This window comes from Canis lupus, chromosome 22 (assembly GCF_003254725.2).
Source record: "Canis lupus dingo isolate Sandy chromosome 22, ASM325472v2, whole genome shotgun sequence".
Lineage (NCBI taxonomy): Eukaryota > Metazoa > Chordata > Mammalia > Carnivora > Canidae > Canis > Canis lupus.
The window spans coordinates 9,513,064-9,529,937 of NC_064264.1; the positions used below are offsets into that span (position 1 = coordinate 9,513,064).

The window sequence follows — 16,874 nt, forward strand, 5'->3', positions numbered from 1 at the left end:
GGATCGAGTCCCATATAGGGCTCCCTGCATGGAGCCTGCTTCTCCCTCTGCCTGTGTCTCTGTCTCTCTTTCTCTGTGTCTCTCATGAATAAATAAAATCTTTACAAAAAAAAAAAAAAAAGGGCACAAAAAAATTTCCAATTAGTTAAGATAGAATCTAATGTTAGCTCAGGTGTACAACATAATCTGAGTTCTGCCAAACCAAACCCCAGTGAAGCGACTAGAAGGGCTTAAAGGACTTCTTAACTGTAAAATTCAACAGACATTTTTCTTGTTCCAGGCCTAATAAATCCTTGACACTCTCTATTCCTTTGGTTTCTTGGGTCTTAAATTCTTCTGCCTCTCTGCATAGCTTTCTAGCCACTCTTTTCATTATGGGCTCCTCTTTCCCTGCCTGTCACTTAAATGTTTAATGTTGCCCAAAGTCACTTCCCTAGATTATCTCACCTATTCTGAGATTTAAATTACTACCAGTATGCTGATGATACTCAAATTAGTAGTTCTAGCCCAGATACTCAGACTTGCATGTTCAGATAACTCCCTAGATGTTATAGAAGTATCTTGGCTTTATTTCTATCTTCCACCAGAAAACTGAGTAATTCTGTTGAGTTTCCTATAAATTGGTAAAGTTCTGTAAAGAGTAAACCAAGAACTTACCTTAAACTTTATTTTTGGCTTTTGTGTTTCTGTAGAGGCCTCTCCTTTTTCTGCTTCCTCTTCCCCATCAGAATCACTATGAGAATCTGATGATTTAGACTCTTCTAGGGTACCAACTGACTTTTCATTGACCTTACTAGAAAGCAGATCGCCAGAGTGTGGAATGAAATCATCAGGTTTTTCCCATCTGGATTCTATTCAACACATTTTAATAGTCATGTTATTTAGTTACCAATTCTATTTAGAAGTAATTCTCAATAGAACACTCCCTGTCACTTACAAATGTATTATTTTTTAAACTCCCTCCCCAATATATTAAGCAATGATACTATATCTATTTCACACTATCACTTGACCAAGAAGATGATAAATAAGAGTTCCCAAAGCTCTTGCTCTTTTATCTTTTAGAGGTTGATTTCAATCTGGATTCCAGATGATTAAACTACAGCCCCAATGGAAAGAGACCTAAAAACTGGGCAATACCGTCAAATGACTCTCACACTTTATCTGACACCAAAATCAGGAAACATGCTAATGAAACAGATCCGGGAATTTACTTATCACAGAGATTTCCTGGGATCCTCAAAGAGTGAGATTATACTGTGAATCACCTGAATGAATAGAGACTGTCATTTTGATGCTAGGAAAAAAAATAACCTCCATTGAACTCTACTGCCATCCAGTGGTTTACTGGGCTTTTAGTGAAATGAGAGCATTTCTAATTCTCTTGCAGTTATTCTCTATTTTTAGTGTAATAAAAGGGAGAGGGATTCTAAGCTTTACTGTCCAACTCAGAGAGTCTTAAGAGTGAAAGACTTAATTAATAATTACACTTGTCTACTGATGAACTGAAACTGAGAGCAAATCAATTCGTATGGTTTCTTATTCCAATTTTAGTATATGTGCTGCCTAAGCGAGCACCGTATGGTTTCTTATTAAAAGAGGATGCTTTCCAGGGCACCTGGCTGGCTCAATCAGTGGAACATGCGACTCTTGGTCCCAGTATTGTAAGTTTGAGCCCCATACTGGGTGTAGAGATTATTTAAAAAATAAAATCTTAAAAAAAAGGTAAGAAGGTGCTTTCCAACATTATTTCACATAAGCAACAAAAACTTTCAGGAAAAAATTTATTAAGCACCCACTACATATCCAGTACTGTTCTGGAGCTTTAGAGACACCTGACCTTCATGACCCAATTGGATCATCTCAATTGCCTAAGAGCAACTATAAGTTCAGTGACTTGCCCACCTTCATAGAGCTAGTAAGGGAAGATGCTGCTATGCATTGAGCTCAGATCCCACTCTCCACCTAATATTATATCACTGTATTATTTTATCTTTAAAAAGATTCAGTACCTCAATTTTACTTAGCTAGAACCATTACTATCGTTGGGCAGGCTAGGTATCTATTTGGATACCTAGTAGAGGTCTAGGTAAGAGGACCTTTTCCTCCTAAAAGATTTAATGCTATGGGTTTAGATAGTAGAAATTTAATAAATAAATAAAGCTTCCCAAAGTTATATTGATACAATATGTATTTTGGTAAATTTAATTGTAGTAGAAACTAATACAATTACTTGCTAACCCATTTTATAAAACTAAATTTGAAAAACTTTGATAATAAAGTAACAATAGTTAGGCATGTTTTATGTTGACATATAACTAAAACATTATTAGATTAATAAATGTGAAAATTTGACAATCTTAGCCCCTGCTAAAATAACTTCAGTTTTGTTTTAGTGGCTAAAATAACTTGTTTTATTTTAGAAAATGAAAAGGCAAGTTGAGTTAGGTGATTTCTAAGACATCTTTCAAGGTAGTGATTATATTTCTACAATAATCATGATAAAAGTAATAATGGTAGAAAAAGTAAAAATGATTTTTAATATTTGTGAAGTATCAATTGAGAATGAGCAGCACATTAACTCTATATGAAAATCTTCCCTTTTCATTGTATTGTTTTTAAATGACAAATTAATACACACATGCTATAGATATTATGTTGATCACTATGATAAAAATTCTTAAGTCCCCTTCATCAGTAGGCTAATTAGCAGTTCCAGGTACAATTTTATATAGTTAGGAAACTCAAAGATAATACTTACCTCCTGTTTCTGTATTATAATAGTAGGTATAACCATCTTCGCTTACACCTTCTACCCAAACAGTCTTTGCTGCTGTCTAATGGGAGGAAAAAACCAGCATAAACTGAAGATAATGATGTAGTTACTCTATATTAAGTAACTAAGGCAGAGAGTCAGCTACCTTTCCTTTCCTCTTTACACCTGGGAGTTAGGGGTGGCAGTACTGATTATGGCCAGGAAGCCTGGTTTGGGTTAATCATGAGACAACCAACTTTCAGAGAGGAAATGTCTCATCTCGGAAAGACAGGAACAATGCTTTGCAGATGGACAGGGACATCTGAATGGCAAATGACTATAAATCAACGGATAGTATTTGTCCTGCATGGAGTTTTTAGGTAGACATCACTTTTACACCTCCACATAGCCTTCTCACAAAAGAATTCTAGGAAGAAAGGAATAAAGTGCCTGCAGGGAGGCTTATTTGGAAATAAATCTGCTTATCAAAACTCTTTTATAAAAATCCCAGAAACCAATCAACTTAAACCAAAGACACTATCAATGTGCCTCAGTTACCTTTTTTAAGTTTCCTTGAAATCCTTCAGGTCTCTCCCACTGGGATGCTTAAAACAAAGTTTATTGCATTAATACAATTTTTTCACTTAAAAAGAAAAACTTCTCAAAAACTTTAACTTGGCAAAAATTTACTAGACATTCAATGTGTACAAAACACCACAGGCCTGTAAGTTAAACATGTAATTGGAAAAAAGGGCGCCGCACTGGCTCAGTGGTTGAGCATCTGCCTTTGGATCAGGTTGTCATCCTCAAGGTCCTAGGACTGAGTCCCGCATTGGGCCCCTGCAGAGAGCCTGCTTCTCCCTCTGCCTGTGTCTCTGCCCCTCTCTCTCTCTCTCATGAATAAAAAAGAAAAAATAAAAAAAAAGAAACAATATATATCCCAGGGTCAAGGCATAGGGAGAGAACCCTAAGCAGACATACCAGGGAGAGTGTAGCCCGGCATGGGGCTTGATCCTGATCCCATGACTCATGGGATGATGACCTTTGCCAAAACCAAGAATCCAATACTCAACTGACTGAGCCATCCATGTGCTCCCCAGGCTTGAAAAGTTTTTAAAAGTTATTTACTTATTTATTTTTTGGTAATCTCTACACCCAACATGGGGTTCAAACTCATGACCCCAAGACTAAGAGGCATGTGCTTTTACGACTGAGCTAGCCTGGTACCTCAGGCTTGATAAGTTTTGAAGGAATGAAATGACTACTTGACATCTTGGGGAGGGGAGAGTGAGAAATAGAATGAATGACTCAAGAGAAGATAAAGGATCCAAGAATTAAAAACAAGGACGGCTGATCCTTGAACAACATGGGTTTGGACTGTGTAAGTCCACCTATAAGCAGATTTTTTTCAATAGATCTATTGGAAATTTTTTTTAGAGATCTGTGAGTTTTTTCAAACTCACAGAACCATGTGGTCTAGAAATATCCAAGAAATTAAGAAAAAGGTATTACTATGAAAATATAGTAATATAATACATGCAACACACAAAATATGTGTCAAACAACTGTTTATGTTATCTGTAAGACTTCCAATCAACAGTAGGCTATTAGTAGTTAAGTTTTTAGGGAGTCAAGATATAAAGTACCATATGATCTAATTTTGCTATGGGCATATACTCAAAGAAAATGAAAACACTAACTTGAAAAAGATAAATTCACCCCTGTTTATTGCAGCATAATTTATAATATATAATACAGAAGCAACCCAAGTGCTCATTGATAGATGGATAAAAATGTGAGATACATATATTTCTCTCTCTCTCTCTCTCTCCCCCAATCTCTCTCTCTCACACACACAATTACTCAGCCATGAAAAAGAAAATCTTGCCATTTCTGACAGCATGAATGAACCTAGAGATTCAATGCTAAGTGATAAGATCAAACAGAGAAAGACAAATGCCAAATGATTTCACTTACATGTATAGTCTAAAAAACAAAACAAAAAAACCAGACTCTTAAATATTAAGAACTGGTAGTTGCCAGAAGGGAGGTGGATAGGGGGACAGGTGAAATAGGTGAAGGGGATAAACAGTTTCAAACTTCTAGTTATAAAATAAATAAGCCATGGAGATAAAGAAAAGGACAGTAAAGTCAATACAACTGCAATAACACTGTATGGTGATTACATCTGTGAGCAGGGATTAATGTACAGAATTGTCACATCACTGTATTGTACACCTGAAACTACTATAACACTGTATGTCAACTATATTTTTTTAAAAAGCTATAAGCAGATTTTTGACTGCATGGGGTAAGGAAGGGTCAGTGCCTCTAACATCTGTGCTGTCCAAGGGTTTTGTTGAAAGCAAGGGTATATGCAGTAGGATAGTGAACAAAGGAAGCAAGTAATAGGAATTAGAGGAGAGAAATACATATTAAGAGCTTTTAAAAATCTTTTTTAAGAAATATTTTTTTTATTTTAGAAAGAGGGAAGAAGAGAGAGTGCCTGGGAGAGGGTGGGAGAGGGGACAGAGGGAATGGGAAAAAGAGAATCTCAAGCGGACTCCACGCTGAGCCAGGAGCCCAACGTGGGGCTCCATCCTATGACCCCGAGATCATGACCTGAGCCGAAATCAAGAATTGGATGCTTAACTGACTGAGTCTTCCAGGTGCCCCATTAATAAATAGTTTCTATGCAAATTTGAGAAAGAGACTTATGATCCTTAGCATATAATCATTTGTGATTCACTGCTAAACTAACATGCACTCCCCTTAAGGCTCAGTGCAAACTGAGTGATTACTATTTCTCTGTAGTCCAAAACTGACTGTGATTCTAAAAATCCTAACAGTTATAGTAATATTTATAGCCCATGGTTTTCTTCATTATTAACTTTGATCTCATTTCCTATCATTCTGATCATTCTTAACTTTTTTTCTGGCTTTTCTTCTATTTGTTCAATATATGTACTACCTACCCTTTATACTTGTTGTCTTCTTTCTCCTTGTGTTCTCATATACTCCTAAAAGTTAAGATTTTACATTTCTAGACTCAACTTATTTCCCTAATTCCAGGCTCTAATCAGCTACTGAAAACTTCCACATGAATGTTCTAGAAGTACCTCAACTTCAACATACCAAAACCTGATTTCATTATTGTCCCACTTTAATTTACTCTATCTCTGTATTCCATACCTCAGTAAATGGCACTATCGTCCTCCTAACCCTCTTTGACAAAGCCCCAATCTATTTTTCCAGCCTCTTCCTTCTGCTATGACATCTTCAAAGAACTATGTATTTTACCTCCATCAGATGACTATTTTCTAAGCATTCAAACTTTTTAAGGCTTCATATTGTTCCACCTGTTTGGAATGCTTGCTTTACCCTCATAACAACCTGCTATAATTTTTTTCAATTAAGTATCTATGAAATGTCCAGGCACTGTGTTTGGTGCTAGGGATACAAATGGTGAATAAGATGGCATCATTCTTTATGCTCTCCTCTTAATGTATTGATTAGTTCAAAAGTAATTACTGTGATAATCTCTCAGACCCACATATTTACAATTAATAACTGACCATTCTAAGTTCCTAAACAATCTTACTTACATCTCTGTTATAGCACTTTAAAGTTCCTCTTTGTATCATGCTTACTTCTGACCTTAAATTTTCTATTTCTGGAAAGCAAGATGCTACATAAATGAATAATGTATTTACTAATCTCAGAATTTACATGAAAAAATCCCTGATACATTTAGTTTTAAAGGAAAACAAAAAGATGCTTTTGCTATTCCTACTGGAAAACATCATTGTGTATTTTATTAGAAAGTGATATCCAAAACATAAATAGGAGTCAGGGGGTTCTTTACTATAAGATAGCTACACAAAAAAGAAAATGGTTCTGGTTCCCAATTTGCTTTTGGATAGAAAATCTCTCCAACATAATATTTTCTTTTAATAACCCGCTGCAATTTATAAAATAGATCTGAAATGCCTTATTTTTCTGTTCCATAGCTCATACTTTTAGAAGATTTTATTGAGAAAATATAAAGCTTTAACTTATTTGTAAGGAACCTATTTTTTTTTTTTAAGAATTTTTTATTTCTGAGAGAGACAGAGAGCATGAGCAGGGTGGGTGGAGGCAGAGCAAGAAGGAGAAGCAGACTCCCCATTAAGCAGGGAGCCTGATGCGGAACTGTGGGGCTCAATCCCAGGATCATGACCCAAGCCGAAGGCTTAACTGACTGAGCCATCCAGGCACCCCATAAGGAACCCATTCTTAATGCTTTAACTAAGTATGACCTGAGTCATTTTAAGAAGAGACCTTTTATTTACTTTTATTTTTTTAATTTATTTATGATATATATAGAGAGACAGACAGACAGACACAGGCAGAGGGATAAGCAGGCTCCATGCTGGGAGCCCGATGCGGGACTCGATCCCGGGACTCCAGGATCGTGCCCTGGGCCAAAGGCAGGCGCTAAACCATTGAGCCACCCAGGGTTCCCCAAGATCTTTTAAAGGGCACCTAACTTTTTTACAATTGTGTCAAAGATATACAGTCAGTTTTTCATTGCTTAAATGTCCTGATATTAACTAAAACAAAATAAACAGTTATCACTTTTACTAGTTCTATGCCTAAATGACCTACCTCCTGTGATAAGATCATAATAGTAGTGGTAACCCTCGGAGGTTATGCCTTCTACCCATCTGCCTTTTGAAGGGTCTTTTTTCTTTTTCTTCTTTTCCTTCGGCTGATTTGATGCAGAGGTGGGTGGGACAGTGCTTGTTACTGGTGATATGCTTGGCTCTGAAATTTCTAGAGAAAAAGTTATAAGAAAGGTAAAGTGCCAATAACTTTTTCTCCTGGTATAAAGAATTAATAATATTATTCCAATCAAAAGCTTGACAAGATGATTCTTTTGGGAATTTGACAGACTATAATAAAGCTCATCTAGAAAACCAAATATGCAAATATCCAGAATCATAAAACAGAAGTGATAAAGGGAACCTAGTTCTATCAGATGTTAACTTATTCTGCAACAACTAGTACCAAAAAACAAAACAAAACAAAACAAAAAAAACTAAAACTGATCCAGGCATAGGCAAACATATGACTGAAACAGAACAAAGAGTAGAGAAAATATATCCAAATGCAGATTCCTGGTGTTTCTCATTAGAAAGAAGATCATTTAACAAATGATGTTGGATAAACTGGTTAATTATTTGGAAAAAAGTAAGGCTATTCCCCACTCCATGGCCCCTCCCATATTCAGACATCAATATAAACGCAGATCAAAAATATATATGAAAAAAAATTACACAGGAAAATAACATTAAACTACATACAAATCCAAAAAAAAAGAAAAAACTACATACAAATCCAAACATTTTGTATAGCAAAAATAAAAACAAAAAATAAAACAATATAACACTATGTTAATTGAAATGGAATCAAAACCAAAAAAAAAAAAAAAAAGACAATGAATATTTACAACAAATACGGCTCATGGCTAATGCTCATAACAAAGATTCTTTACAAAGAAATCCAACATTCTATTATTCTATTGGAAGATGGACAAAAAGTACAACGACAGGACAGCTTGGTATTAGCTATCAATATAAAAAATATACTCATAGTTTGATTCTGCAATCTCATGTCTACAGATTAAATTTACAGAGAAAAATGTGAAAACATGCCTGCATAAGGGTGCTTGCTGAAGTATTCTTTCTAATAGTGAATATTCTAAAGCGATCTAAATGTTAGTCCGGAAGGGATTAGTTAATTAAGTTATAGCACTTTTATGGCATTTTGTTATGGTATTTTATACCCTTTATTAAACTTTATTAAATACTTATTACTAGTGGTCACTATAATAAACAGTTTACACCATTACATTACTCAGTACTTGTGAAAATTGAAGGCTGTGTAGCTAGCATGTGGTAATTCTGGTGGATTCCAAAGTCTGTGCTCCTAGCCACTAAACATGATATACATTCTTAATTATTAAAGAAAGTATTTGACATGTTATTGAGGGAAAAAATAAAACCACCTCCAAATAGACTATAACGTGGAATTATATAACTTAAAAAGAAAATTCTAAAGATGTCTGGGATAATCTTAAAAGCAGTTAGTTTCTAAAAGTCTTTTCTTTATAATGCATTATTATACTTCTTAGGGGAATGTATATCCTATTTAAGAAAACAAGGCAAAAAAAAAAAGAAGGCTATGAAAAATAATAAAAGTCCTATTTAAATACAAAATGCTAAGATCTATTTGCTTAAAAGGCAACATAAGGAAACTTCCCAATCCATAAAATTGATGAGATGAATTTTCAACTACTCCTCTTTAATTCTGCAGGAACACCTATATCATTTTTCTCCTTTAAACATATAGCTTTATCCTCATGGAAATACAGCACCCACCGCTTCCTTTTAACTAACAATGTTCAGAATAATATTTTTAAAGTCTGGTTACAACTGTTCTTATTTGATGAGGCCAATGCCAATTAGCTTGTTATTCTACTTAAAACTCGGAAGAAATTTTTAGAGAGTAAAGGATATCATTCCTTGTTGACTATCTCAACTATTATGCAAGGTCAACTGGGACTGCTATATGCTTGGTTTAAGGACAATGGATTTGTCATGGAAGAAATGCTGACAGAAAAGTTCTGAGTTAAAGCCTAAATTCATCAAAGATATAGATACAATCTACTTAAATAAGTACCTTTTATCTGGAACTGAGTTACCTTCAAACCCTCAAATTATTTACCTTCTTGCTGGTGATCATGTGGTAAAAAGGGAATCCATTTATACTGTTAGTGTATGGAAACTGGCCCAACCACTATGGAGAACATATGAAGATTCCTCAAAAAATTAAAAATAGATCCACCATACGACCCAACAATTTCACTTCTGGGTATATACTCATAGCCTATATAAGCAGGATTTCAAAGAGAAATTTGTACTCCCATACTTACTACAGCATTACTCATAACAGCCAAGAAATGGAAATAACCTTAATTCCTATCAACCAGATGAATGGATAAAAAAGATGTAGTACGTATACATAATGGGATACTATTCAGTCATGAGAAAGGAGGATATCTTGCCATTTGCAACAATGTGGATGGAACCTGAACATTATTATAAATGAGATAAGTCAGACCAAGAGAAGACAAGCATAGTATGTCACTTGTATGTGGAATCTAAAAAAGTCAAACTCATAAAACCAGAAAGTAAAACTTTTTCCAGGGGACAGGGGCTTAGGAGTTAAGGCTGATACTGTTTAAGGGTATAAACTTCCAATTAGTACATAAACCATAGAGATTTAATGCACAGTATAAGTAATACAGACAGTAATATGGTAATTAGGTAAAGTGGTAAATATTGCTACAGTAGCATTCATATTACAATACATAAATGTATCAAAGTAACACTTGTATATCCTAAACTCATATTGTTCTATGAATTTATCCAATTATAAAAGTTATCTACCTTCCAGCGGTGAAATCAGTAAATTTGTCCACAAAAGGCTAATTCACTATAACTCAATCATACAAACAAACGTAATTCATAGTTTTAACCATATGGATAAAGCAAACCATGGTTATAATGCAAGGCCTATTTTTTAATGAATAGCTCCTTTTAGCCAAATACCTAAAAAACTCAACTGTGTCTGAAATGAACACTGACCTAAGACAGAATCAGGACTAGCTAACCACCAAGGTAGTATGGTTGTGAATGGAGGTGTAAAAAGATGAAGTTTAAAAGTAAAATAAAAGTGCATGACCCAAGTCCCACAGTCTAAATACAGCTATGATGCATAGGAAAAGGACTAAGAGTTTACCCTGAGTGTATAACCTCTTTATGGAAACAATAAAAGCTCACTGAGCATGACCTCTGATGTTAGTTTTAAAACATGCTGGCTGCTTTTTTACCTGACTCCAAGCCAAGCCTTTTCAAATCCTCTTGGTATGCTTTCAGGGCAGCTGCCTCCATTGCGGCAAACTCCTTTGATGCCTTTTCTTCTTCCTTTGCCTTATCCAGACTTTTCTGTTTAATCTATGGAAGACACATATAAAAGTGAAAGTCAGATAAAGGACTGATATTTACATAGAAAAACTGGCAAAGAAAGAAATAAAATTACCTCACTAATCCTCTTTGCCACATTTTCCTTATGATTTTTTCCTCTTTCGTGAAATTCAACGCTCTTGAATAAAAGAGAAAATGCAAGGAAAGCATCATAAACATCATAATGTTCACAGTAAAGTAAATATGGGGATAGAACATACCAAAACTGAAATTAAAACGACTGACAAAAATAATTTTAGTGCAAATTGGTTCTTTTTATTAAATGATGCCAGGGAGCCGAACCAAGTTATTTATTATTATACCCTCAGGTGCTTAAAATAAACTATGATGACCACATAAATGGAGAAAAACCCAAGGTACCCTTGATGACTTATCTAGTGAATATGATTGTAAGCAGGACTCAAACAAGACATGAAACCAAATGAGGAGTGGAAAAAAATAACCACCTCAAGAAATACTTCTCAATAAAAAATGTCAAAACCAGTAAGCCCCTAGAATTTGCAATGCTCTAGAGACATAGAGAATAAACAATAATGCTTAGAACTTTACTCCTCCAAATTGGGAGAAAAGACAGTAAGGAATTCCTTCTAAATTGTAAACAAATATTTTTTATACAATGTAGTAATGGTACAAAATGTACATCTCCTATGGAGGAAAATCTGGCACTATCTACCAAAATTTGGCTGCTGGAATAGAGAACAAAGCTCCCTATATACTCATGTGGAAAGCGCTCCAAGACTTACTGTTCAATTAGAAAAACAAACACACACCAAACTACGGTAAAGGGTGGTGTGTATGATATCCTACCATTTTATGTATGTTGGAATAATAACTGTATATGCATCAAAAACAATGAAGAATGCACAACAAAATGAAAAAAGCAGTAACCTACAAAGAATGATGGTGATTGGATGGGACAAAGGAGTGAGTAAATGTTATTACTTATTTAAAACAGCAAAGAATGCTCCCTAAATTACAAATGTCTGGTTGTATGCAATAAGAAATTTCTGGTAAACTTTGGAATATAAATTTTGTCAATCAAATCTTAGCTAATCTATCCTAAGGTACTACCATGAACTCCTCTTTAAAGTGAGACATTGTAAAACAAAGGATCATCTATTTCTCATGTATCAGGTTTCTTAAAGTTAATTACACCACACAAAGGATATTGAGGGCACATTTGAAAACAAACTTTGTTTCTAATTAAAGGTTAAATTGATGTATATTAGCAATCCAAGGAGAAGATTATCCTAAAAGGGATTATGTACTCTTCATGATTCCTAATATTCATTGAGCTGCTAGGGTACCTCAAAGAAAGAGAAATTATCGGCGATTTGTATAGATTTCAAGATTTGTGGCATTTATGTGTAAGGATGGCCTAAGTTAAACAAGACGGCTGAGAACTTTAGCAACTATTTAAAAGATCCAAAACCATAATAAAACCTGGAAAAAATATCCCTAAACTTCTTGTAGGCAGTAGTAAATGAATGTCTACTCTACCAAAGAAACATGACATTGTTAAAAACACAGCTACTGTTCTGTTCTGCGTGAATTTCTATCAAGTAAAAAAGATGTGAATATACCTTTAAAAAATACCCTAGCGTTTATGTACTATGTATACATTATAATGACAGGCACCTAAAGGGGCAAAAAAAAAATTAGTGGTGCTTTTTAAGTCTTAAAAGCTTAATCAAGATTAAGAGATACAGTAATAAGGTGTGTAACAGAGCTGCTATTTTCATATTCTAGGAAAATAGATGTTCTTTAAAATTTAACCATTTATTTATTAAATTTAACCATTTATAGCTATAAAGCTCTGCAAATATATTTAATTATCTCTGAGGTAGAAAAGATACAAAATAAACTACGCTAATGTTTCCTTTTACATAGTAAGGGCTTTGCCCTTTTGTTTCTCTGTATATGGTCCTTTTACAAACAACACATCATCATTATGGATAAATATGGATGAGATTATCCACTCAATGTCCATTTTCTTTTTCTTTTATTTTTTAAACATTTTATTTACTTATTCATAGAGACACACACACAGAGAGGCAGAGACACAGGCAGAGGGAGAAACAGGCTACATGCAGGGAGCCTGAGCGGGACTATCCCGGGACCCGGGATCATACCCCCGGGGCTGAAGGCGGTGCTAAACCACTGAGCTACCCAGTCTGCCCCAATGTCCATTTTCTGAATGTGACTAATGGACTACAGAGAAATAATTTGTCTTAATATCATAATCTAGTTTAAGGATGAAAAGGAAGAAGGCCCACAGCTTTCCTACAAGAAATGAAAAGAGACATCTTTCAATGTTTTGAAAAATCAGGAGCAAGGTCTATGAAGGTGCTTCGTAAATACTGAGTTTAGATAAAAAAACAAAAAACAACAACAACAAAAACAAAACACAGGAAAACGGTATTTTTAACAGTGGAATTATCATACAGGCCTATTGTCCGCTATCCAACACTTGCAGTAATCACAGAACTTCTTTGGCTGCGACTTCCAGTAGTCTGCCCTGAAAAAGGGAAAAACAGGTCTTAAGTTCACAATTTAAGAAGGTGAAACTGGGCGTGTTTTTCACCTCCTCTTGGAGTCTAGAACATAAGCCTCTGCTACTGGTTCTCCTCTCATCACACACATTACCCTGTTGTATTTATCTCACTGCAGCAGTTAAGCTGAAACTGTTGCCACTATAAAAGAAAAAAAAAAGTCTGCACGGGATTTAAAACTCCCTTTAAAAAATAAAACAAAAATAAAACTCCCTTAAATAAAATGGTTTAAAAAAAAGTGGTTTCTTTGTTTTGTTTTTGTTTTTGTTTTTTTTTCTCAGTGGCCACTGTCATCAGTGTGAAGAAACAAGAAAACATCTTGCAAAAGACTCCTCTATGCCTTTCTGGCATTTTGGGGGGGAGGTTTGCCGTACCGGGAGGCCCGAAGAAAAACGCAAAAAGTTTGCTTTCAGCCGAGTTATTTCCACCCAAAGAACAAAGAACAAGACTCCTCTGGGGGCAGACCGGTTCCTCCGAGACCATCAGTTAATGCAATTTGTTCTTGGGCCTCAGGGCAGGAGAGTTGGAAGAGCCTAGGGACCTCTCAGCCAGCAAGAACCCGGGGGGGGGGGGGGGGGGGCACTATGCTAAGTAACCGAGACCGCCCGTTTCTACCCGGCGGAGAAGGCGGCGTTCCGACCCTAAAGTTTCGCAATTCCCCAGGGTTCAAGCGCTACGGCAAGGAACGGGGTGCTTGCGACCCCCGCCTGTGCAAGCGGGGGAGCCCGGGGGGGGGGGTCCGGCCCCTCCGCCCGCACCGCCCGCCTCCCCCTGCAAGCCCGCGCGCGCTCCAGGCCCCCGGGGCGCTCCGCGGGGCAGCACGTCCACCCGCCCAGAGAACCGGCCCTGCCGGTCTGCGGCCGGTCCCGAGCGAGTTAAGAGCACCTCCGTCACGCCTCCAGCCCGGAGGAGGAGGAGGAGGAGGAGGAGGAGGAGGAGGAGGAGGAGGAGGGATGGATGGGGCGAGACCCGGCGGAGAAAGGGCCGCCCAGAGCAACAACGCCTCGTTGTTCAGAGCCCGACACCCGACTCACATGACCGTGGCTCGGTCGCCCCGCGCGTCGCCGCCCCTTCCCCGGGGGGACGGCGGGGGGGTCCGGCTCCGGCTCGTGTCCCCCACGCGGGGCCGCCCGGAGCCCGGCGCGCCGCGAGGCCCACCCGCGCCGCCCAAGCCCGGACGCCTCCCTCCGCGGCCCGGGACCAGGGTTCCCCGGTTCCCAACTACGGGTGCCCCGGAGACTCAATCCGCGTTCGGCATCTCCTCCCGTCCCCTGCCCCTCCCCCTACGGGGCGGGGCTGCGGGCGCCCGGGAGGTGGGGGCGGTATAAAGGGGTTGAGGTCACCGGCCAGGGGCGAACGCGCGACGGGACCTGAGCCGGAGGAGGGGGGCGTCCCGCCGCGAGTCCCCGCATCTTCCCTCCCCGCGCCCCGTCTCTCTCTGTCTCTCCCTCCGGGATCCAGAACCTACACGTTCTTCTAGGCTCGCTGGCCCGCGGCCAGGGAGCTCGCGCGCCGCCTCCGCCCCGAACGCAAACAGCTGTTCCCCGAGACGTCGCCGCCCTCAACTTTTGCCAACTAGTCCGCACGCACTTTGGCCGGCGAAGCGGCCCGGACCTGTAGGCGGGGCGCGGCGGGGCGCCCCGGGGCGGGGGCGGGGGCGGGGGCGGGGCGGGGGGCCGTCGGCGGAGCTGGGAACCGAGAGGTGAAGCAGCTGCTTTCGGGGCCGCGAGTGGCCGGGCTTCGCCTCAGAACTTTCCGGAGGCGGTGGAGCGGCCCCGCCCCCCCCGCGACGCCCGCGCGCACGGGCCGGGCTGGTTCCTTCGCTGGCGGAGCGCGTGGGCGGCGGCGGCGGCGGCGGCTGAGGGGCGCAGCGGCGGCGCGCGGGGCGGCGGAGCCCAGGCTGCGGGGGCGCGTGCGCTTGTCAGGTGAGTCGCGGCCGCGTCCCTACCAGCACTTCCCATATGGTCTAGCGGTTAGGATTCCTGGTTTTCACCCAGGCGGCCCGGGTTCGACTCCCGGTATGGGAACGTTGTAATTTTTTTTTTTTTTAACGGAGTGGGAAGATTCACTAATTTTATTTCCAATAGTTTGGGCTCTTGTGAGGAGTGGGTGAAAAAACAAAAAAAAAAAGAAGAAAGAAACCTTCGTGTGGTAGGGAGGGACTCGACGACCCGTGCCGGCCGGGCGGGCGGCGCTGAGCCTCGGGGAAGGAGTTTCACTTTCCAGGGGCTGCTGCTCCTCCGCCCCGAGTCGCCCTTTTCCAGACGCTCGCGAGGTGATGATTAACTCTGGCCGCGCCTTATCTCCTCCCGGCGCCCCCCCTCCCGGGGCCCACACCCTCCGCGGCTTCCAGACCCGCCCGAGGGACGCCGGGGGGGGGGGGGGTGTGCGCCCCGCGCCCCGTTCGGAGTGCTGGTTCTCCTTCAGCGGCTGTTTACGGAGGAGGACCCCCCCCCGCGGTCACCCCGCCCGGCACAAAGCCGCCTGTGGCGGGGCGCGCGGCGGCGTGGCGGCCCGGAGAGTCCCGGTGCCCCGGGTCACCCCCGAGCGGCCGCGTGTGCGCCCGGCTGTCCCGCGGCGGCCGAGCCCGACCTGAGGGGCGCTGGCTGCACCAAGAAAAAAAAAAAAAGGTGTCGCAGACTAGAGTGCGGCCGCCTGGGGAGGCCTCTGGGGAAGGGAATCCCCCCCCCCCCCCCGCCCTTCCAGACTTTTTTTAAAATTTTTTATTTTTAAATTTTTTTAAATTAGATTTTTAAAAATTTATTTATTTATTCATGAGGGAGAGAGAGAGAGGCAGAGACACAGGCAGAGGGAGAGGCAGGCTCCACGCAGGGAGCCCGTCGCCGGACTCGATCCCGGGTCCCCAGGGTCCCGCCCCAGGCTGCAGGCGGCGCCAGGCTGAAGCCACCCGCCCCGCTTTAAAGCGCGCACCCAGACGCGCGCACACAGGCTGCGGAGGAGGGGAAAAAACAAAACCAAAAAAACCCACCTCTATGATGAGACGTCTTTAAAGAAGAAATTTAACTTTCCAAAGTGGGGCGGGGGTGGGAGTGGGGTGTCGTGTAAGGTTTTGAGGTCCGCCGACAGAGAAAATCTTGGGGTGGAGGTGGGGCTTGGAAGAGAGAAAATTGGCTGGAGACTGGGGAGGGGATGTCACAACAAAGTTTCACTGTATTTTTAAATATAGAAGCCCTGTGTTTATTACAAAGAAGGGGCAGCTGTGTCAGCAGCATGTGAGCTGTAAATGAAACAAAAGCGTTATCTTAAATGCAAGCTGAAATTAGAAGATGGGGCGAGCTGTATAGTGTTTTTAGTCCGTTGGGCCTCTGGGAACAAACCGGAGAGAGGGGGTCTGGTGGGTTGGGTTGGGTTTATGGTCAGTGCCACCAAGGAGAGCAGAAGATTGGGGGGCCGGTGTGCGCATTCCCAGACTTTTATATTTTAACTGCACACAGTGAGCTTTGAAATAATCTGTTA

General features: G+C 40.4%; 2 protein-coding genes and 1 non-coding gene across 3 annotated transcripts in view; 2 read left to right on the forward strand and 1 right to left on the reverse strand.

Annotated features, from left to right (window-relative positions):
* Nucleotides 1–14,634, reverse strand: part of WBP4 (WW domain binding protein 4) — a 59,839-nt gene extending 45,205 nt beyond the window's left edge. The window contains exons 1-8 of the mRNA XM_025478145.3: nucleotides 14,432–14,634; nucleotides 13,291–13,363; nucleotides 10,901–10,963; nucleotides 10,692–10,815; nucleotides 7,403–7,570; nucleotides 3,314–3,360; nucleotides 2,762–2,837; nucleotides 658–851 (exon numbers count right to left, since the gene is read on the reverse strand). Of these exons, the coding sequence (XP_025333930.1) occupies nucleotides 658–851; nucleotides 2,762–2,837; nucleotides 3,314–3,360; nucleotides 7,403–7,570; nucleotides 10,692–10,815; nucleotides 10,901–10,963; nucleotides 13,291–13,363; nucleotides 14,432–14,433 (747 nt within the window). The 5' untranslated portion in view covers nucleotides 14,434–14,634. The remainder of the gene's footprint in view (nucleotides 1–657; nucleotides 852–2,761; nucleotides 2,838–3,313; nucleotides 3,361–7,402; nucleotides 7,571–10,691; nucleotides 10,816–10,900; nucleotides 10,964–13,290; nucleotides 13,364–14,431) is intronic.
* Nucleotides 14,635–15,166: 532 nt separating this feature from the next.
* Nucleotides 15,167–16,874, forward strand: part of ELF1 (E74 like ETS transcription factor 1) — a 106,262-nt gene continuing 104,554 nt past the window's right edge. Inside the window, exon 1 of the mRNA XM_025478142.3 lies at nucleotides 15,167–15,322. The gene's annotated coding sequence lies outside the window, so the exon portion shown is untranslated. The remainder of the gene's footprint in view (nucleotides 15,323–16,874) is intronic.
* TRNAE-UUC (transfer RNA glutamic acid (anticodon UUC)) lies at nucleotides 15,353–15,424 on the forward strand. Its single transcript has one exon. It is a non-coding gene; the product is annotated as a tRNA-Glu (tRNA).